The sequence below is a fragment of the Procambarus clarkii genome, chromosome 14 (genome assembly GCF_040958095.1).
Source record: "Procambarus clarkii isolate CNS0578487 chromosome 14, FALCON_Pclarkii_2.0, whole genome shotgun sequence".
In the NCBI taxonomy this organism is placed as follows: domain Eukaryota; kingdom Metazoa; phylum Arthropoda; class Malacostraca; order Decapoda; family Cambaridae; genus Procambarus; species Procambarus clarkii.
The window spans coordinates 6,352,164-6,372,302 of NC_091163.1; the positions used below are offsets into that span (position 1 = coordinate 6,352,164).

Consider the following 20,139-nt stretch of genomic DNA (forward strand, 5'->3'; position numbering starts at 1 on the left):
ACCCACTACGCCATCAGACCTTACAAAAGAAGTAGATAGTTCGAGATATATATATCTCAAACATCTCTACCTCCCGAAGGCACCAGATGAGTGAGGGGTCAGTCTGCAATTTTCGTCAAGCCACTGTCAATGTGAGAGAACTCGTGTCCAGCTTATAAGCCTATACTTGCATAAACCACAAGTGAAGATAAACAATCTTTGGACAACACCCACCAGTGGGACTCGAACCCAGAAAGCACAACTACCTTCCATCTACTATCTACTTCTTTTGTAAGGTCTGATGGCGTAGTGGGTTAAAGCATACTAGTTATGCCAGCTACTGGAAGGTAGTTGTGCTTTCTGGGTTCGAGTCCCACTGGTGGGTGTTGTCCAAAGATTGTTTATCTTCACTTGTGGTTTATGCAAGTATAGGCTTATAAGCTGGACACGAGTTCTCTCACATTGACAGTGGCTTGACGAAAATTGCAGACTGACCCCTCACTCATCTGGTGCCTTCGGGAGGTAGAGATGTTTGAGATATATATATCTCGAACTATCTACTTCTTTTGTAAGGTCTGATGGCGTAGTGGGTTAAAGCATACTAGTTATGCCAGCTACTGGAAGGTAGTTGTGCTTTCTGGGTTCGAGTCCCACTGGTGGGTGTTGTCCAAAGATTGTTTATCTTCACTTGTGGTTTATGCAAGTATAGGCTTATAAGCTGGACACGAGTTCTCTCACATTGACAGTGGCTTGACGAAAATTGCAGACTGACCCCTCACTCATCTGGTGCCTTCGGGAGGTAGAGATGTTTGAGATATATATATCTCGAACTATCTACTTCTTTTGTAAGGTCTGATGGCGTAGTGGGTTAAAGCATACTAGTTATGCCAGCTACTGGAAGGTAGTTGTGCTTTCTGGGTTCGAGTCCCACTGGTGGGTGTTGTCCAAAGATTGTTTATCTTCACTTGTGGTTTATGCAAGTATAGGCTTATAAGCTGGACACGAGTTCTCTCACATTGACAGTGGCTTGACGAAAATTGCAGACTGACCCCTCACTCATCTGGTGCCTTCGGGAGGTAGAGATGTTTGAGATATATATATCTCGAACTATCTACTTCTTTTGTAAGGTCTGATGGCGTAGTGGGTTAAAGCATACTAGTTATGCCAGCTACTGGAAGGTAGTTGTGCTTTCTGGGTTCGAGTCCCACTGGTGGGTGTTGTCCAAAGATTGTTTATCTTCACTTGTGGTTTATGCAAGTATAGGCTTATAAGCTGGACACGAGTTCTCTCACATTGACAGTGGCTTGACGAAAATTGCAGACTGACCCCTCACTCATCTGGTGCCTTCGGGAGGTAGAGATGTTTGAGATATATATATCTCGAACTATCTACTTCTTTTGTAAGGTCTGATGGCGTAGTGGGTTAAAGCATACTAGTTATGCCAGCTACTGGAAGGTAGTTGTGCTTTCTGGGTTCGAGTCCCACTGGTGGGTGTTGTCCAAAGATTGTTTATCTTCACTTGTGGTTTATGCAAGTATAGGCTTATAAGCTTGACACGAGTTCTCTCACATTGACAGTGGCTTGACGAAAATTGCAGACTGACCCCTCACTCATCTGGTGCCTTCGGGAGGTAGAGATGTTTGAGATATATATATCTCGAACTATCTACTTCTTTTGTAAGGTCTGATGGCGTAGTGGGTTAAAGCATACTAGTTATGCCAGCTACTGGAAGGTAGTTGTGCTTTCTGGGTTCGAGTCCCACTGGTGGGTGTTGTCCAAAGATTGTTTATCTTCACTTGTGGTTTATGCAAGTATAGGCTTATAAGCTGGACACGAGTTCTCTCACATTGACAGTGGCTTGACGAAAATTGCAGACTGACCCCTCACTCATCTGGTGCCTTCGGGAGGTAGAGATGTTTGAGATATATATATCTCGAACTATCTACTTCTTTTGTAAGGTCTGATGGCGTAGTGGGTTAAAGCATACTAGTTATGCCAGCTACTGGAAGGTAGTTGTGCTTTCTGGGTTCGAGTCCCACTGGTGGGTGTTGTCCAAAGATTGTTTATCTTCACTTGTGGTTTATGCAAGTATAGGCTTATAAGCTGGACACGAGTTCTCTCACATTGACAGTGGCTTGACGAAAATTGCAGACTGACCCCTCACTCATCTGGTGCCTTCGGGAGGTAGAGATGTTTGAGATATATATATCTCGAACTATCTACTTCTTTTGTAAGGTCTGATGGCGTAGTGGGTTAAAGCATACTAGTTATGCCAGCTACTGGAAGGTAGTTGTGCTTTCTGGGTTCGAGTCCCACTGGTGGGTGTTGTCCAAAGATTGTTTATCTTCACTTGTGGTTTATGCAAGTATAGGCTTATAAGCTGGACACGAGTTCTCTCACATTGACAGTGGCTTGACGAAAATTGCAGACTGACCCCTCACTCATCTGGTGCCTTCGGGAGGTAGAGATGTTTGAGATATATATATCTCGAACTATCTACTTCTTTTGTAAGGTCTGATGGCGTAGTGGGTTAAAGCATACTAGTTATGCCAGCTACTGGAAGGTAGTTGTGCTTTCTGGGTTCGAGTCCCACTGGTGGGTGTTGTCCAAAGATTGTATATATATATATATATATATATATATATATATATATATATATATATATATATATATATATATCCACCCAAATTTAGTCATACATGGGTCTAACCTTTACTTGGGAACAATCAGGTGGGCCCGCGTCTCCACAATATTACTTAGATAATCTGTTCTACAAATACATTTCTAAACCAGTTCTAGGAAACCACAAAGGTGACTTCCAACACTTATGGTGAAACTGGTATTGCAAAACCAGTTTCAATTTCCAAACTGATTTTCAAACCAGTATTTATACGCAGGTCTTTCCCAACTCAGAACTGATCAAACTTATATTCATTGTTTCTTAGATTGATAATATTAGATCGACAATAAATTATAATTGATAAGAGAAAATGGGATCAACTGGTGAAGGTGAGGGGAGACTCACACATGACCATGAGGATGAAGGCCCCGACGATCATGAGAATGGTCTGGACGAAGTCGGTCCAGACCACGGCGGTGAGACCCCCGGAGATGGTGAAGATGGCGGCCACGGCCAGCAGGAAGAGGATGCTCAGGTACAGCCACTCTGGGGACGTCTTGTTCAGCGCCAGCTGGATGAACAAAGCTCCGGCGTATAGGTCCGCCTGTACGTGGGTGTTATAGCATCTTATATACGTTCACAGAGATTGTTTTAGTCGACAGACACGGTTAGTTACACAGTCTGAGGACGTAATTGGTTAGTCACACAGTCTGAGGACGCAACTTTTGTAGAGAAACAGACCTTAAATACAGAATTTAGCCAAGGAAAAAAAATTCTTAGTGTTAAGCACTTTCATATACAGATCTAAAAAGGAAAAATCAAGCACCACAAATCAATTAAATAACCGACTTCAGTGACAAGTGTGATATTCAGTTATTCAAGAAACGTCTGTAAAGTTATTTGTTACACAAAGTTGATGGTGTCAACACCAAGGAAGACAGAAGACGGTATATACTGACGGAGATCTTGGTGAAGATGTAGAGGAGGAGCGCCAGGAAGGAGAGGTAGACCCTGATCCGCTGTCCGCCGAACCTCTCTCTCAGGTACTCGGGCATGGTGTACACCCCGGAGCTCATGTACACAGGCACGAACAGCCACCCCAGCAGCATCAGGATGTACACGGCCTGCGACCACACCAACACCTTTATCTCCATAACTTTCACACGTAGTTTGTGAACGTGTATATTGCATTAGACACAGCTACAAGTCGCGCTACAAGACTCACACTACAAAGAACATGCTACAAAACTCACGCTCTGCTCGAAGCCCGCCACACCAATCCCAGCCGCGGCCCCGGACCCAGCCAGGCCTATGAAGTGACCCGACCCGATGTTGCTGGCGAACAGCGACGCTCCCACCTGTTGTTGTGGGAGAGAATGTCAGTGTGGGAGACCAACAGTGACGCTCCCACCTGTTGTTGTGGGAGAGAATGTCAGTGTGGGAGACCAACAGTGACGCTCCCACCTGTTGTTGTGGGAGAGAATGTCAGTGTGGGAGACCAACAGTGACGCTCCCACCTGTTGTTGTGGGAGAGAATGTCAGTGTGGGAGACCAACAGTGACGCTCCCACCTGTTGTTGTGGGAGAGAATGTCAGTGTGGGAGACCAACAGTGACGCTCCCACCTGTTGTGGGAGTGTCGGTGTACACATTACACCTTGCCGGTGTGTACACACCAGCGTGGTCTGTAGATTTGTTATCAGAGGTTCACTAACTTGTACTTGCGGGAGTTGAGCTACGGCTCTTGGATCCCGCCTCTCATTCCCTAATCGACTGATGTATAGTTCCAAAGCCTATTGGGTTCAGTGATATAACTTAAAATTACATCAGAAAATGTATAGCCAAATATAGCAATTTGTATTAAAAGTGGCAGTCATGCGAGATGTGGAGTATTGGAGAAAATATCAAACACCTGTAACAACATATTAATATAAAAACAATTGCTAATAATATGAATATGAGATAGAAACTAGACAATGTTTACGTATCACGGCGTATGGGAACAAGTGTCTGGAGATGTATACACAAGCTGGCAGCGGTATATGGAGGAAGGTTATTATGGATTATAAACATAAGAATTAAGGAACTTTGTGGTAAGCCAAAAGGTTTGCTGAAAGACTTGTTCCTGACCTTCTGAGGGCACACTGCGATGTTGGCCAATTGTATTCAGTTTGCACAGTATGGACCTAAGAGAGCTGGAGATTCTCTCATGAGAGGGGGGACCAACAGCTACAGCTCGGTCTGGAACTTTGTCATTTGCAGCAGTTGGGGATCTAGTCTCCAGCTACCCTCGTAGATTAACAGCTATAGAACATCCTCACAATAACATTAATATTCATTTGCCTTGGAGACGGAGAGATTACATAGGCAATATTTATGAAGAGTTACTGACGATGATTCATAAGGAAACATATATGTGATACTATTTCTTGTCTTAATGTACTAGTTGTAGAAAGCGAAGACGCAGTGTTGGATGTTGAAGGGTTTGAAGTAATTGTCAAGTTAATAGAGATCATTTGCTGAAGGTAGCCTCAAAAAATTAAAAAATAAAACGAAGAACAAATTAAATAAAATAAAGTATAATTTAAAAAAAAATATGATAACAAATAATTCTAACATAAGAAATACTAGATTAAGCAGCTTTGAGGAAAAGTTGAATAAATGAGTTACTAGACGACAGGGAGAGAGACTTAACAGACGCCTCATGACCACAACAGACAGGACACATTAATGGCAGTCAAGAACTGACTGAAAGACCGGGCCCAGGAGCTGACGCCCACCCTGCAGGCACATACAGGTGAGTATCACAAACATTACATCAGTACTCACAGGGATCCAATGCATGTTGCGAGAGGCGAGGAAGTACCCGGACACGCTGCCACGCTGACTCTTCCATGATGACTGTCGAAAGGGAGATAAACATTAGTCAGCTGTTTCTACTACCACCATAATGTAAACACAAGCATTAACAACTGTTATCTCCTCCACAATGTAAACACAAGCATCAACAGGGGATAAGGAGAAATGCTTGGAGTGACTCTGCACATGCGGCTCAGGCTTGGGTGCAAATATAACTGGGAATATGGGATAGGTGTTCATGATAATGACACGAAGTGTAAACTATGTGGTATGTTAAGGTCTCACACTCTTGCCCATTATGTTCTTGATTGTCCGTTGATTAATGTATATAGAAACACTGAGATAAGGACTGTTCCTGAACAAATAATTCAATTCAATTCTGTGAATAATACAATTTCTCCCACCCTACCCATCAACATTGGTGTTCCTCAGGGCAGCATACTTGGCCCTCTCCTCTTTCTCATCTACATTAATGACCTTCTAAATGCCTCCCAACACCTCAAACCAATTCTATTTGCTGACGACACAACCTTCATTTACTCCACTCCTGACCCCCTTGCTCTAAATGCCACAGTAAATACTGAGCTAGAGAAAGTCCATCTTTGGCTAACTGCCAACAAACTCACCCTTAACATTGACAAAACGTTTTATATTCTGTTTGGCAATAAATCCTCTAATCAGATAAATCTCAAAATAAACAATACCCAAATTTGTAACAATTAGACGGCAAATTCCTTGGCGTTCTCATCGACCACAAGCTGAATTTCCAGGGACACATTCTAAATATATCAAAAAAAGTTTCAAAAACTGTTGGCATTCTTTCTAAGATCAGATATTATGTACGCCGCCCTGCCCTGGTTACTCTCTATTACTCCCTCATCTATCCATACCTCAACTATGGTATTTGTGCTTGGGGTTCTACTACCCAAAATCATTTACGTCCTCTAATTACCCAACACAAAGCTGCTATTAGGACAATATCCAACTCTGGCTCCAGACATCACTCGGTACCCTTACTCAAATTTCTGAATATGTTAGATATTAAGTCACTGCACATTCTCTCTTGTGTATTATACATATATAAAACGCTGAACTGTAATGCATACATATATAAAACGCTGAACTGTAATGCCAATCCTGACCTCAAAAGCTTCATTGAAGGTTGTAACAGAACCCATGAGCACCACACCAGAAATAAATACAGTTTTGATATTCCTAGAGTACGACTTAATCAAACTAGAAATGCTCTACAAATCAAGGGACCCAGAATGTGTAATGACCTTCCCAACCATGGTAAAGACTGTACCTCTCTCAACCAGTTTAAGATAAAAACTAAACACTACCTAATAAATTCCCTGTAACCTACCTCACTCCTCTATTGTCAACCCATGTCTGTTATTTTTTTTAATCAACACTGTTTGTCAACCTATTGTATTTGTGCTGCTTTTTCAGTCATGTTCCCCCTTTTTTTTATCTTTATTTGTATTTGTTCTCAACACTTTTTATTCTTTATGCTCAATTAGTATTACGTTCTAGATATTAATGTTTTTCTTGCCCGAAACGCATTGCGTAATAGTGGCTTTAGGCATTGTATGTACTAGCTCTATCTATATATCAATCCATTAATGTAACATCACTTATATATATGTACCTTATCTGAATAAACAAACAAATAGCCTGGATGTGTCACAACGGAAAGGTTGATGATATTCTTGAGAGATACAAGAATTTTGCACCAAGACTGTAATCTTTTGTTGAATTATCTGCATGTCTCTTGCAAATTGTCTATACAGTATACCTAGGTCATAAAAGTATTTGTGTGTACGTCTGATACCATACTACTTGTGTAAAGGAGGAAATGTATATGTTTATCTCTCAGAATGTTCGGTAATACGTTTATTGCTTGTGATATATGTCTATGTATGTATTAACACGATGTACTGAACGGGATAAGAATAGCTTGAGCTACCTCATCCCTTTGTGTGTATTTTACCTCAATAAACTTATTTCAATTTCAATTTCAAAGCATCAACAGCTGTTCTCTCCACCATAATGTAAACACAAGCATTAACAGCTGTTCTCTCCACCATAATGTAAACACGCATCAACAGCTGTTCTCTCCACCACAATGTAAACACAAGCATCAACAGCTGTTCTCTCCGCCACAATGTAAACACAAGCATTAACAGCTGTTCTCTCCACCACAATGTAAACACAAGCATTAACAGCTGTTATCTCCGCCACAATGTAAACACAAGCATTAACAGCTGTTCTCTCCACCACAATGTAAACACAAGCATTAACAGCTGTTATCTCCGCCACAATGTAAACACAAGCATCAACAGCTGTTCTCTCCACCATAATGTAAACACAAGCATTAACAGCTGTTCTCACCATCACAATGTAAATATTTATAATCATTATCAACTGTTCCAATGATCATTAGTGTAAACATTAATTATCACCAATAGCAGCGCCCTCCTAAACCACAAATTAAATATTAAATAAGAACACGAGACGTTGCAAAATGCATATGGGCCCCATGATTGATTGATTGATGAAGCTTAAGCCACCCAAAAGGTGGCACGGGCATGAATAGCCCGTTAGTGGTGGCCCTTTTGAGCCATTACCAGTATCAAGAGCTGATACTGGAGATCTGTGGAGGTGCAACTGCACCCTGCGTGACGGGAGATGTCTCCCGTGTGGGCCCCATGTGAGGTAACATGTATTTATACCCAGCAAACCTGACCTATGGTGTAAACCCTTCTGCGTTCCCACGTCTGGTATATATATTATATTACCCAGTGGGCTGGCCTCCGGGGTGAGGCTGTGGGATCACTTGCTACGGTACAGTTCAACTCTCCTGGTGCCTGCACATCCTTGTTCTCTGCTAACTTCTTGTTGGTGTTGGTGATATTGCTGGTGGTGGTGGTTGTGGTGGTGTGGTTGTTGTAATGGTGATGGTACTGTTTTTGGTAGTTGTATTGGTGAGTTGTTGTTAGGTGTTATAATGGTGACGGTGATGCTGTTGATGGGCGTAATAGTGATGATCAGTAATTATCAAATAAGGCACCAAGCCGAAGTAATTGTAATAGTGATGTTGATGGATATCAGTGTGACGGCGTTGTTGTCAATTGTTGTAATGATAATGATAATTTTACTGCTGGCAATGATGGCCCTCCTGTTGGTACTGTTGATATCGAAGGTGTCACTGTTGGTAATGATGGTATCACTGTTGGTAATGATGGTGTCACTGTTGGCAATGATGGTATCACTCTTGGTAGTGATGGTATCACTGTTGGTAATGATGGTGTCACTGTTGGTAATGATGGTGTCACTGTTGGTAATGATGGTATCACTCTTGGTAATGCTGGTATCACTGTTGGTAATGATAGTATCACTGTTGGTAATGATAGTATCACTGTTGGTAATGATAGTATCACTGTTGGTAATGATAGTATCACTGTTGGTAATGATGGTATCACTGTTGGTAATGATGGTGTCACTGTTGGTAATGATGGTGTCACTGTTGGTGATGATGGTATCACTGTTGGTAATGATGGTATCACTGTTGGTAATGATGGTGTCACTGTTGGCAATTATGGTATCACTGTTGGTAATGATAGTATCACTGTTGGTAATGATGGTATCACTGTTGGTAATGATGGTGTCACTGTTGGTAATGATGGTGTCACTGTTGGTAATGATGGTATCACTGTTGGTAATGATGGTATCACTGTTGGTACCGTTGATAACGAATCCACCCGCCTGCAACTCCACCCCCCCTCCCCCACTGAGGCGACAGTCCCCCCCTACGGAGTACTAATGTATTACACACCACTAATGTATTACTAATGTATCCTGACACCAACATAGAAGCAAAAACCTACATTTTCTCCCCTCGTAACAACGCAGTGTCTCACCAAAGGGGGCTCGGAATTGATCAAGTGTTTACACATCCACTTACGAAACCTGTGCATCAGTTTCCAGTTATGGCGACTAAGTCAGAATTGAGAAAGGAGGATGATGAGGATTCGAACCAATGCGTTGGGTATTCCCAGATGCACCCTCTAGTCGATTAATACGTGACTAATACATCCTGATCTAAGATAATACATCTTAACCTATGGTAATATTCGGGTATGACAATCAGGACACTGGTACGTGTCCTGATTGTCCCTTATACCTTAGTGGTGTAAGGGACACTAAAGAAGCTTCCACGATTATTTGCTAATGATACAATTGGACGCGAACTACAACATCCCGAAGGAATGAATATGATACATAGGCAAAGAAAGTAAAGGTAATTATGAGGAGAAAGCGATAAGCCAGTATTACTGTATAATACTTGGAAGGAATATGAGAACAAGGTGCTGGGATATGAGGACAAGGCGCTGGGATATGAGGACAAGGCGCTGGGATATGAGGATAAGGTGCTGGGATACTGAGGATAAGGCGCTGGGATATGAGGACAATGCGCTGGGATATGAGGACAAGGCGCTGGGATATGAGGATAAGGTGCTGGGATACGAGGATAAGGCGCTGGGATATGAGGACAATGCGCTGGGATATGAGGACAAGGCGCTGGGATATGAGGATAAGGTGCTGGGATATGAGGACAAGGCGCTAGGCTATGATGACAAGGCGCTGGGATATGAGGAAATGGCGCTGGGATATGAGGACAAGGCGCTGGGATATGAGGACAAGGCGCTGGGATATAAGGACAAGGCGCTAGGCTATGAGGCCGGGATGAAGAACCAGTGCCTCAAACATTATTATGACCATCGGGTCATAATAATGACCCGATGGACCCTGCAACAATCGACTTATTCGCCTTATACCGACCAGTCCAAGTGGTTGGAATGAAGATAGCCCATCACAGCTTTAACACATACATGTACAAACACACGAACACATACGCATGTGAACAATATACATAGAAATACACATGGAGTGTGAGAGGCCGGGCCCGCCAGGTGAGTTGCCCGCCTGAAGGACACATTCCCGCCAAATTACACGCAACGCTGACAAGATTTGTGTACAACAGCCAGTCACCGCACTCTCCTCTCTGTGACCAGTGTCATTATCACCGCTGACACTGTCATCATCACCGCCACCATCATCATCATCGGTAACATTACAATCATCACCGCCACCATCAACCACAGTAACACCACAATCATCACCAGTAACACTACCCCCATCACCATCATCACCACCACCACCATCACCAGTAACACTACCATCACCATCACCAGTGGTGATGATACTGTGTCACCTGCGATATCGCCGCAGGTGATATCGCCAGTCGGGAACAGAGGTGACAAAGGTGCAGCGTAGCAGTCACCTTAGACGTTTATATATAAGTCTCAGCGTAACCTCAACGACCTTGACGAAGCATTCCATGGGAGCGCGTAAGACTTGGTACGAATCTTGACGTACAATTCACAAATACACAAGTGTGGGTCTTGTTATCCTGTTATTATGTCTGTGAGAAGACATTACCATTATATGTCACCAGTAATACTGTCATCATCATCATCACCGCCACCATCATCACTACAATCGTCACCACCATCACCAGTAACACTAGCATCATCACCATCACCATTACTGCTATCACAACCTCCATCACCATCATCACCACCCCCATTATCATCATCATCACCACCACAATTACCACGACCATTGCAATGATACCATCAAATTCATTGCCACCACAACCATTATCATCAAAATCAACATCACTACAATCATCAAACTACAATCATCAAACTACAATCATCATCCAGGGTCATCCAATTCTTACCAGCTGGATGGGAAATCATGTAGGAATACTAGGGAATGACATTGCAGACGGGGCCGCACAACTCTCAACTAAATCGGGGCATCTGGGCACCAACATGCCACACACATTAAAAAAAATAACTAAAGTTAAAATAACCCAATGCCTACTAATGTTGTAACTCGCACTGTCTCTTATAGAATTTCTTATAGAAAGTTTTTTTTGTACTTTCTCGCAATGCTTTTTTGTAACTTCTTGCGATGTGTTTTTGTACTTTCTTACAATATATTTTTGTACTTACAATGTACCTGTAAACATTTTTTTAATTTTGCTAGAAATTACCTTCTTAAGATTATATGTTAAATTAAGGATCTGCCTGAAACGTTATAAGAGAGGGTAGAAATAGCCTAAGCTACTCTATTCCTTTGAGATGTATTTTTTTCTTGTCTCAATAAACATACTTGAACTTGAAACGCTATGCGTGCTAGTGGCTAGTGGCTAAATTACAGGAATGTAAAACTTCAAGTCTCTGTACTCTCATGAACCCAATATACCTTCTTGTATATAAATAAATAAATAAATAAATAAATAAATAAACCAAACATTAAGAGCAACACTAGAGAGGTAAAGCCGCGCAGATCATGTACAGCGACCACAACGTGACAGCTGTGGTCGTCAGGGTCTGTGGGATGATTCAAGAATTCTGTCAATCAGAGACTTAGGCTCCGTGCAGGAGGGAATATCCCTGCAAACAATCACTAGGACAATCATCACCAATCCACTCATTATCATCATCATGATTACTACCACCACAATTACTATTACACTCGTTATTATCACCACACAAATCATTATCACACTAAATTTAATTACTGTATCAAATTTAATTAACGAGTAATTAGGTCATTGAATAAACCTCATGAATGTTGGATATTTCACATATATAGAAATAAATCCAAGATACACGCGCTGTCACTTTAAATAATTAAGTAGTACAGGGCTGAAACTGAATTCCTAACGTTTAGAGAGATGTCGCACACAAATCACCACAGTAACACTGGCAAAGTCGCCAGAGTTATGACTACCAAGTCCCGGACAGGAAGTCGGTCTCTATCCACGCCCCACAGTCAGATCGCCCTTGATCGTGACTCTGAATTTGGAATCTGACTTCCTGAATCTCCCACTAGTATAGCGGCTAGAGTTATTTAAATAAAATGCAAGAGAAAGGTTCCGACCACAAAGACCTCGGTAAGGCAAGGAACACTACGTTACCTTTTTCAGTGATATTCCTGCCTGGAACAACAGGCTACTGAACCCAAGAAGACCTTGTACTGGCGAAGCAGGGAACGCCAGGCAACTGAACGCCGGAGGACCTTATATTAGCGAGGCAAGGGGCATCAGGCTATTGAACGCTTGATGGCCTTATACTGGGAGGCAAGGAACATCAGGCTATTAAACGCCTGAAGGCCTTGTACTGGGAGGCAAGGAACATCAGGCTATTGAACGCCTGAGGGCCTTGTACTGGGAGGCAAGGAACATCAGGCTATTGAACGCCTGATGGCCTTATACTGGGAGGCAAGGAACAATAGCCTATTGAACGCCTGAGGGCCTTGTACTGGGAGGCAAGGAACAATAGCCTATTGAACGCCTGAGGGCCTTATACTGGGAGGCAAGGCGCAATAGCCTATTGAACGCCTGAGGGCCTTGTACTGGGAGGCAAGGAACATCAGGGTATTGAATGCCTGAGGGCCTTGTACTAGAGTGGAGTCTTGACTCATTAAATGTTTAACTAAACTTCCATATGTCAGAGAAGAATGCACTACGAGGTTGATTATAACAACAATAAACTTGGGTTGTGACGTTTTCAAGTTCGTAAACTGTTTAATAGATATATATAAAGCCACTGAAATTGAAGAAAGATGTACAGGTTTCGAAAGTGGTGGGTAGATGTTCGATGAATCCGGCCCCTGGTGAAGATTACCTGCTTAGTGCGGTCATATACCCCGCCGCTAGTACTACTATAGTAGAAGCGACTGCTAGTCATGTACCCCAGTCGACCTTGGCTACAGAAAAAAAAGATACTTGCTACACATAGCGGTTGTAACCGGTGTCTCAAGTCGTGCAAGACACTACAGTGTGTCATGAAATCTTAATATCAAAGTTTAAAGTTCAGAATACCATTGTGAGGCACATGTAAAATATTCAGTAACTGGATGGAGGCTTTGTAAATGATCACACCTTTATATGAGCACGATTGCTGGTACGGGTTAAGACGAGTCCCTCAGCTCCCTCAGACACTACACCTCTGCTCCCCCCTCAAACCCTGCCTGTGCACCACACACTACAATGTAAGTGTAATGAGTACCATTGTAAAGACAATTAAATCACCTTTTGTCGTTGAGAGTTCAATAACTCACTGCACTAGATGTACGGGAACGATCTCTATCCCTGTCCTAGTTGGACAGAAGAAACTATATATATGTCTGTTAGCATTGCATAAATGCATGACCATGTCCGTGGTAAAAGAAATTATCAGCGTCATCAAACTTTCAAATGAAATCCTACTACTGACTACTATTCAGACGTACGCCTACTTATAGTAGAAACGTAGACCTACCTTAGGTCCAGACGTGGGTCTGCCTAAGGTCACAGTAACAAACATTTGTCTTCTTGGGGAAAATAAGATTCTTAGTAATATAAATATGATAAACAAATTACAAACGTTTCCTCGCCGGTTTCCCAGAAGAAACCCGAGACAAACGTTACCACCACAGGCCATCATCCGGTTGTATGGGCCAGCCCCACCGGATGCTCACTACATTAAATATGATGTATCAACGAGTGTGCGATAGCTGTAATGCCTTCCTGCTTCAATAACACAATATAATTTATTTTGAATGATTTATAAACAATAATACGACAATATTGGTGTGCATCATACTATGTTGCCAACCAATTAACACAACTTAGTGAGGCATGCGTTGAAAGCAGTTTCTTGGCCCAGTTATTAAACAAATAGGCTACCATGGTGACCGGAATATCTACACCTTCCAAATACAAATGATAATATGTTCTCCGCAACTTTTCAATTGCTATGTAAAACATGAAAAATGAAAACTAAACAACGAACAGAATTTTCCTCCTTTTCTTGTGAAGGTTATCAGGCCTGGAATTCCTGTGTTGAGACGATGACGCAAGCCGGGCAGCGGCGCGCCTTCCTGTGGGCACGGTATCGTGGTGGTGGTACTCACCTATCACTGGTTACGGGGAAGTGAGCCCTAGCTCTTAATGCCCCGACTATTAGCCTTGTTGTACCTCTTGCGTTACTATTTAACTACTCTGACGATCGACATAAGTGGAAGCTGGAAATGTAAAGGAAATACTCTTATATTGTATAAAAAAGTGAAGTAAACTGAAAGAAGTTGTAGTAAGCCACCTCCATCCACAATTTTCGACAAAGAATTCGAACGTCAGAATTAGTTAAACTATAACTCAACAGGTAGAGGTAGTTAGTGGTAGTGGTTACCTAAAGGTGATTACAGGAAATTGCTCTTTATGCCTCACCAACTAACCCTGTTGTATCTAGTGTTGTTGTTGTTGTGTTGATTTAGGGGCGACGACGATCGTGGGATCGGATGCGCCCCGGTGTATCTGGTGCGTTATAAGTTAGCAGTTCTGGCGTACAAATACTTTAACAAATTTGGCCTTAAAGCTATGGATGGAGGTGGTTTTCACAATTTCTTTCAGTACATTGCACTTGTTGAGGTGAAGGTAGTACTGTTGTTATTATTGAAGGTGCTGATGCTCTTGTTTCAAGTTACAGCCCCTCTCCTGTGCCAGGTAAGTCTACTACGGGCTCACCATAGCCCGTGCTATTTGGAACTTTTTGTTCCAAGTAGCGTATCTTAAACAACATGCTCTTGTTGGTGGTGCTGCTGAAGGTGGTGGTGGAGGTACCTTTGGTGGTGGTGGAGCTGGAAGTGCTGCTGTTGGTGGTGAAGGTGCTGCTATTGATGGTGGTGGTGGTGCTACTGTTGGTAGTGGCGGAGGTGGAGATGCCGATGTTGGAGGTGATGCTGTTAACGTTGGTGTTGCTGTTGGAAGTGGAGGTGGTGGTGGTGTAATGAATGGTAGTCGTGGTGCCGATACTGGTGGTAGTGGTAGTGCTATGGTACTACTAGGGGTGGCGGTGGTGGTTGTGGTGGTGATGGTTGCACAATATGAGGCGCGACTGTGACGGAAATTACTTATCCTGTTTATGACAATAAAATGTACACAAGGTATGCCTGTGTATCACTTTAGATAATATTTATCCATATGTTTGCCATTCGAATAGACAACATATTTTGCTTAATTGATATAAAATTGACTGCCTATAATTACTCAACCATCGTTGTTCGTTAAGTTTGATTAGGCAATATTCAAATTAAATTTCATTAACCAAAGATTATCATACCCTTTGATTATACATATTTGAAGTAAGCCACTCCTCATTTCTTGACATTACAATATTCAATAAATTCAATTCCACTCAATAGGTTACGTATTATTATTGCAAAGTGGAGCATTCCTGATGTATGGCGATCTCAACAGTATGTATATAATGTACCGGAGGACGCTGTAGCCTAGTGCATGGCCAGGACCTCGGTCTCTGATTCACACTGAACCTCAATGTCAGGGTGCATGGCTTTACTGCACTAGACATTGTCACTCCCAGTGGTGGTCACCGTCACTCCCAGTAGTGGTCAGTAGTCCTTGTAACTCCAAGGAGTGGTCTCGCTTCATGCAGGTCGGCATTCAATCCCCGACCATTCAAGTGGTTGGGCACTATTCCTTCCGCGCGTCCCATCCCAAATTCCTTATCCTGACCCCTTCCCAGTGCTATATAGTCGTAATGGCTTGGCGTTTTCCCTTGATAATTCCCTCCCTCCCAAGGAGTGGTCACTAGTCACTCCCAGCGGAGGTCACTAGTGACTGTCACTCCTAGTGGTGGTCGTCCAACCACTTGGGCGCGACGGTATTACTTCATGCAGGTCTGGGTTCAATCCTCGACCGTCCGAGTAGTAAGGCACCATTTCTTCCCCACCGTCCCATCCCAAAACCTTATCCTGATCCCTTCCAAGTGCTAAATGGCTTCCAAGCCAAAACTAATGGCTTGGCGCTTTCTCTGCCCGTGCCACCACTTGGGTGGCTTATTCGTCATCAGTCAATCAATCGCTTTCTCCTGATAGTTCCCTTCCCTTTCCTAGTGGTGTCACTGTCACCTCCAGCGGTACTCACTGCCATTCCCAGTGGCAGTCACCAGTCACTGTCCCTTCCATTAATGGTCACTAGTCACTATCACTACCAGTGGTAGTCACCACTTTATTGCGATTCTTCACGAGTAAAGCGTATTTTGTTAGGTATTGTCCAATCAACTCCTAGAGGCTCAACTCACATGCATAACATGCTGTTATGCATGTGAACAAAACATAACTGCACAACAGCATGTTATCAAAATCGATTATAAACCCTTCATACGGTGAATGATAATGATCAGGAAAAAGAGTAAGATATAATAATAATAATAATAATACCATTTACTGTATAAGCATTTTATCCTTAGTTTTATTATTGCTAAAGCAAAAATATCAAACGCTCATCTGAGCCTACATACTCGACAGCAATATAATTAAATATAAGTAATGTTTAACCCAGTAAAATCTGTGGCTCTAAGCTTAGCCAATATAAAAACTTGAAGCTCACGTTAATTAAGTTACCCGACAACTACAATTCATAAGAAAATAATAATAATATACAGCTACCGAAGGCTTACAGGCCCAGAAAGCAGTAGATCTGTGTACCGAAACAATGTCACATGTATAAATTAGTTGGATCATGGGCAATTACTATGCCTCATGGGCATAGTAATTACTATGCTCATGAGACTCTTGACGTCAAAGCGCCCGGGGAAGGGGTTCCTAGTGGGACAACACACAAACAAGCTATTGGGGGTATTCCGGTGAATGTACAGATAGGAATTTCCGTACTCCTTGGCTGGCTTTTAGTGTATGCTCAGTCATATCCCATTCAGCTCCTAATTTTACAAAGCTTCTTGCCAATATATCATAGTCATCTACCGCACTAATTATCAACAAAATTCACTTCTGGTTACCATACTACTTGTGTAAAGGAGGAAATGTATATGTTTATCTCTCAGAATGTTCGGTAATACGTTTATTGCTTGTGATGTGTGTCTATGTATGTATTAACACGATGTACTGAACGGGGTGAGAATAGCTTGAGCTACCTCATCCCTTTGTGTGTATTCTACCTCAATAAACTTATTTCAATTTCAATTTCAATTCATTTCTGGTCTAATTATTATTTTACATGTAATTTTAAGTTTAATGTAATTTATTTGAATTTGACTGTAGTCAGAAGCCAAAACTATTTGTCATTCAACGCTTTTCATGTTTAAATCTCACAGAGTACAAGCTATTAAAAAAGAAACTAAATATGTGAGAGAAGAATTAACTTTTTATAGTTAAGAACAAACTTTTCAAAAAATGCTTAGCATTCCTTGCAGTTGGTCCAACAGGAATTGGACCCTCAAAATCTAAATATTTATTGGAAGGAAAAATTTTCTAGAAAATGTGGCACAAAATACTGCAATAATGTTTAGCAAAATTCTCTGGGAAAATCCCTGGAGACGTAGCGACCTTGTCTTAACATAATACCCATTAGCACTAATCTTGCTTCTTTAGGTTACAAACTTTAGGCCTAAACTGTGGCGGAAATCATACTAAAAGATATCTCTAGGACGTAGATAACGTATTACCAGAACCTGAGCACAAGAGCCTCGTCTTGTCAACTTTCAATTTCTAGTGATGAGGCTGCATGCGTGAGAACCCGTTACTACTCTGCACCAGGACTGCCAACCTGCCAGTGCCACCACTACATTTAACGTCACCGCTATATACTACTAGATACTACCATTCACCACTACTACACTATTAGCTACTAATATTCATCACTACACTGCTGGCTACTACTACACTTCTAGCCACTACCGTTCATTACTTTACACAACTACTATCTTTCATTACCCTACTAGTTATTATCATTCGCCACTTCACTTCAGTCAACTCCTCTTCACCACTACAGAGCAGTGAAAGTTGTGGTGGACTACTGCCTACTACCATTCATCACCCTACATTGGCTACTACTATTATACACTTAACACTACATAACTACCATTCGCCACTGCACTACTACCATTCCACTAAGTAGGCATCCATCAGTCATAGGAGACTATGGAGTTGCGCTCTGGTTATCGGTCTGGAGTGGCCTCTGCAGGGCGCAAAGCCAGGGTAGGCTGATATAGAGGAGAAACTGTTACCCATGCAGCAGGTCCCCCCCCCCCCCTCTCCACGGCGCCGAAAGTCTCCAATAGAAAAGCAAAAGTCAATACGATTAGTTCCAGCGCCGGAACTGTCAGAACGAGGTTGAAGGCAACAACGAACTGCCCTAGAGGCTTCAGTTCCGGAGCTAAACTCGAAGTTGGTAAAAGAATGCACGAGGGACTCCAAACCCGGAGATCGCCGTGGTCGGGGCCGGAGAAGAACGACCCCATCAAGGGCAAGAACGACCCCAGCCTCCTGAAGCAGAGCCTGGGCTGCACGAGCCCCAGGAGGTGGACGGCCAGGTCCCCCACCTAAGGGTTCCAGACAGAGATCGTCACAGCCCTCTTTCACCCGAGGCCGGCTTCCTTCAAGATCAAGCAGAAGGAAGAGTAATAATTATTAATTAGTTATATTATTATTATAATAATAATTGTTGTAATTATTATTATAATAATAATTGTTGTAATTATTATTATAATAATAATTGTTGTAATTATTATTATAATAATAATTGTTGTAATTATTATTATAATTATTACTCTTCCTTCACCATTACACTACTACCATTCACCACTGCATTACCACCATCCACCACTAAATAACTACCATAACACTACTAGCAACTATACCAGTGACCACCACATAACTACCACTCACCGCGGCACTGCCAGTCACCAATGGTCACACCTATAAGAACCTGACGCACCCATCACAGTAATTACACGTTATACGCTCAGATCCCTGCATGGTACCGTGTACCTTAATGCACTCACTGTCACCCGCAACCCACTGTCTCCAACTTTCTTACGAGGAGTCCCACGCCACGAAGGGAGAACAGTATTGGCATATAACTGTGGTATAACATCGCTGAAGGAGGCTTAAGAGTTGACGTCTCACGGTTGAGGAGAAAATGCCCGGCGAATCTTGTTATACTCACAAACAGTCCCACGCCCAAGACCACGACGAAGTAGATGACGATGACGACGACATCGGGCCATCCAAGCTTGGTGCCCTGTAGGGGGACGACCCCGCCAGCAGCCACCTCCGTTGAGCTCTCCATGAGTCTATACTAACACAGGGAGGTCCTCACGGCCAGACTCGACAACACTTCCATGCACCACCAGTGTTAACCTTGCACTAACCTGCCTCCTCGCCTCCACCTGGCCTCGTGTAGGTGTGTGTGTGTGTGTGTGTGTGCGTACCACCAACATTTGTTTTCCTATTGTTATTCATTCATAGTCTGAGGAGGAGGGTAAGGCTCCTAGTGTCCAGTCATCTTTGCATATTTTAACATATATAATTGCGACACTTCTATATTGGGTTAGAGTACACATATCATTTTAGAGTTTATTTCATCTGCAACTTTTACTGAAGAAAATATTCCTAGTATTATTTATACATGTGTTGTGGTTTACGAAGGTCTGTCTAGTACTCCTGTTCGTTCTTCTTATATCGTACAGAACTGCACATGGTTAGAATTATCCTTCCTTTTCCGCTATTCAAAAAGCTGTCA

At 42.5% G+C, this 20,139-nt stretch overlaps 1 protein-coding gene across 1 annotated transcript in view; it reads right to left on the reverse strand.

Moving 5' to 3' along the window:
• Positions 1 to 19,772, reverse strand: part of LOC123772183 (sodium/glucose cotransporter 4) — a 40,262-nt gene extending 20,490 nt beyond the window's left edge. Inside the window, exons 1-5 of the mRNA XM_069324277.1 lie at positions 19,564 to 19,772; positions 5,427 to 5,498; positions 3,853 to 3,957; positions 3,559 to 3,723; positions 3,005 to 3,203 (exon numbers count right to left, since the gene is read on the reverse strand). Coding sequence (XP_069180378.1) covers positions 3,005 to 3,203; positions 3,559 to 3,723; positions 3,853 to 3,957; positions 5,427 to 5,498; positions 19,564 to 19,686 — 664 coding nt within the window. The 5' untranslated portion in view covers positions 19,687 to 19,772. The remainder of the gene's footprint in view (positions 1 to 3,004; positions 3,204 to 3,558; positions 3,724 to 3,852; positions 3,958 to 5,426; positions 5,499 to 19,563) is intronic.
• Positions 19,773 to 20,139: the final 367 nt, after the last annotated feature.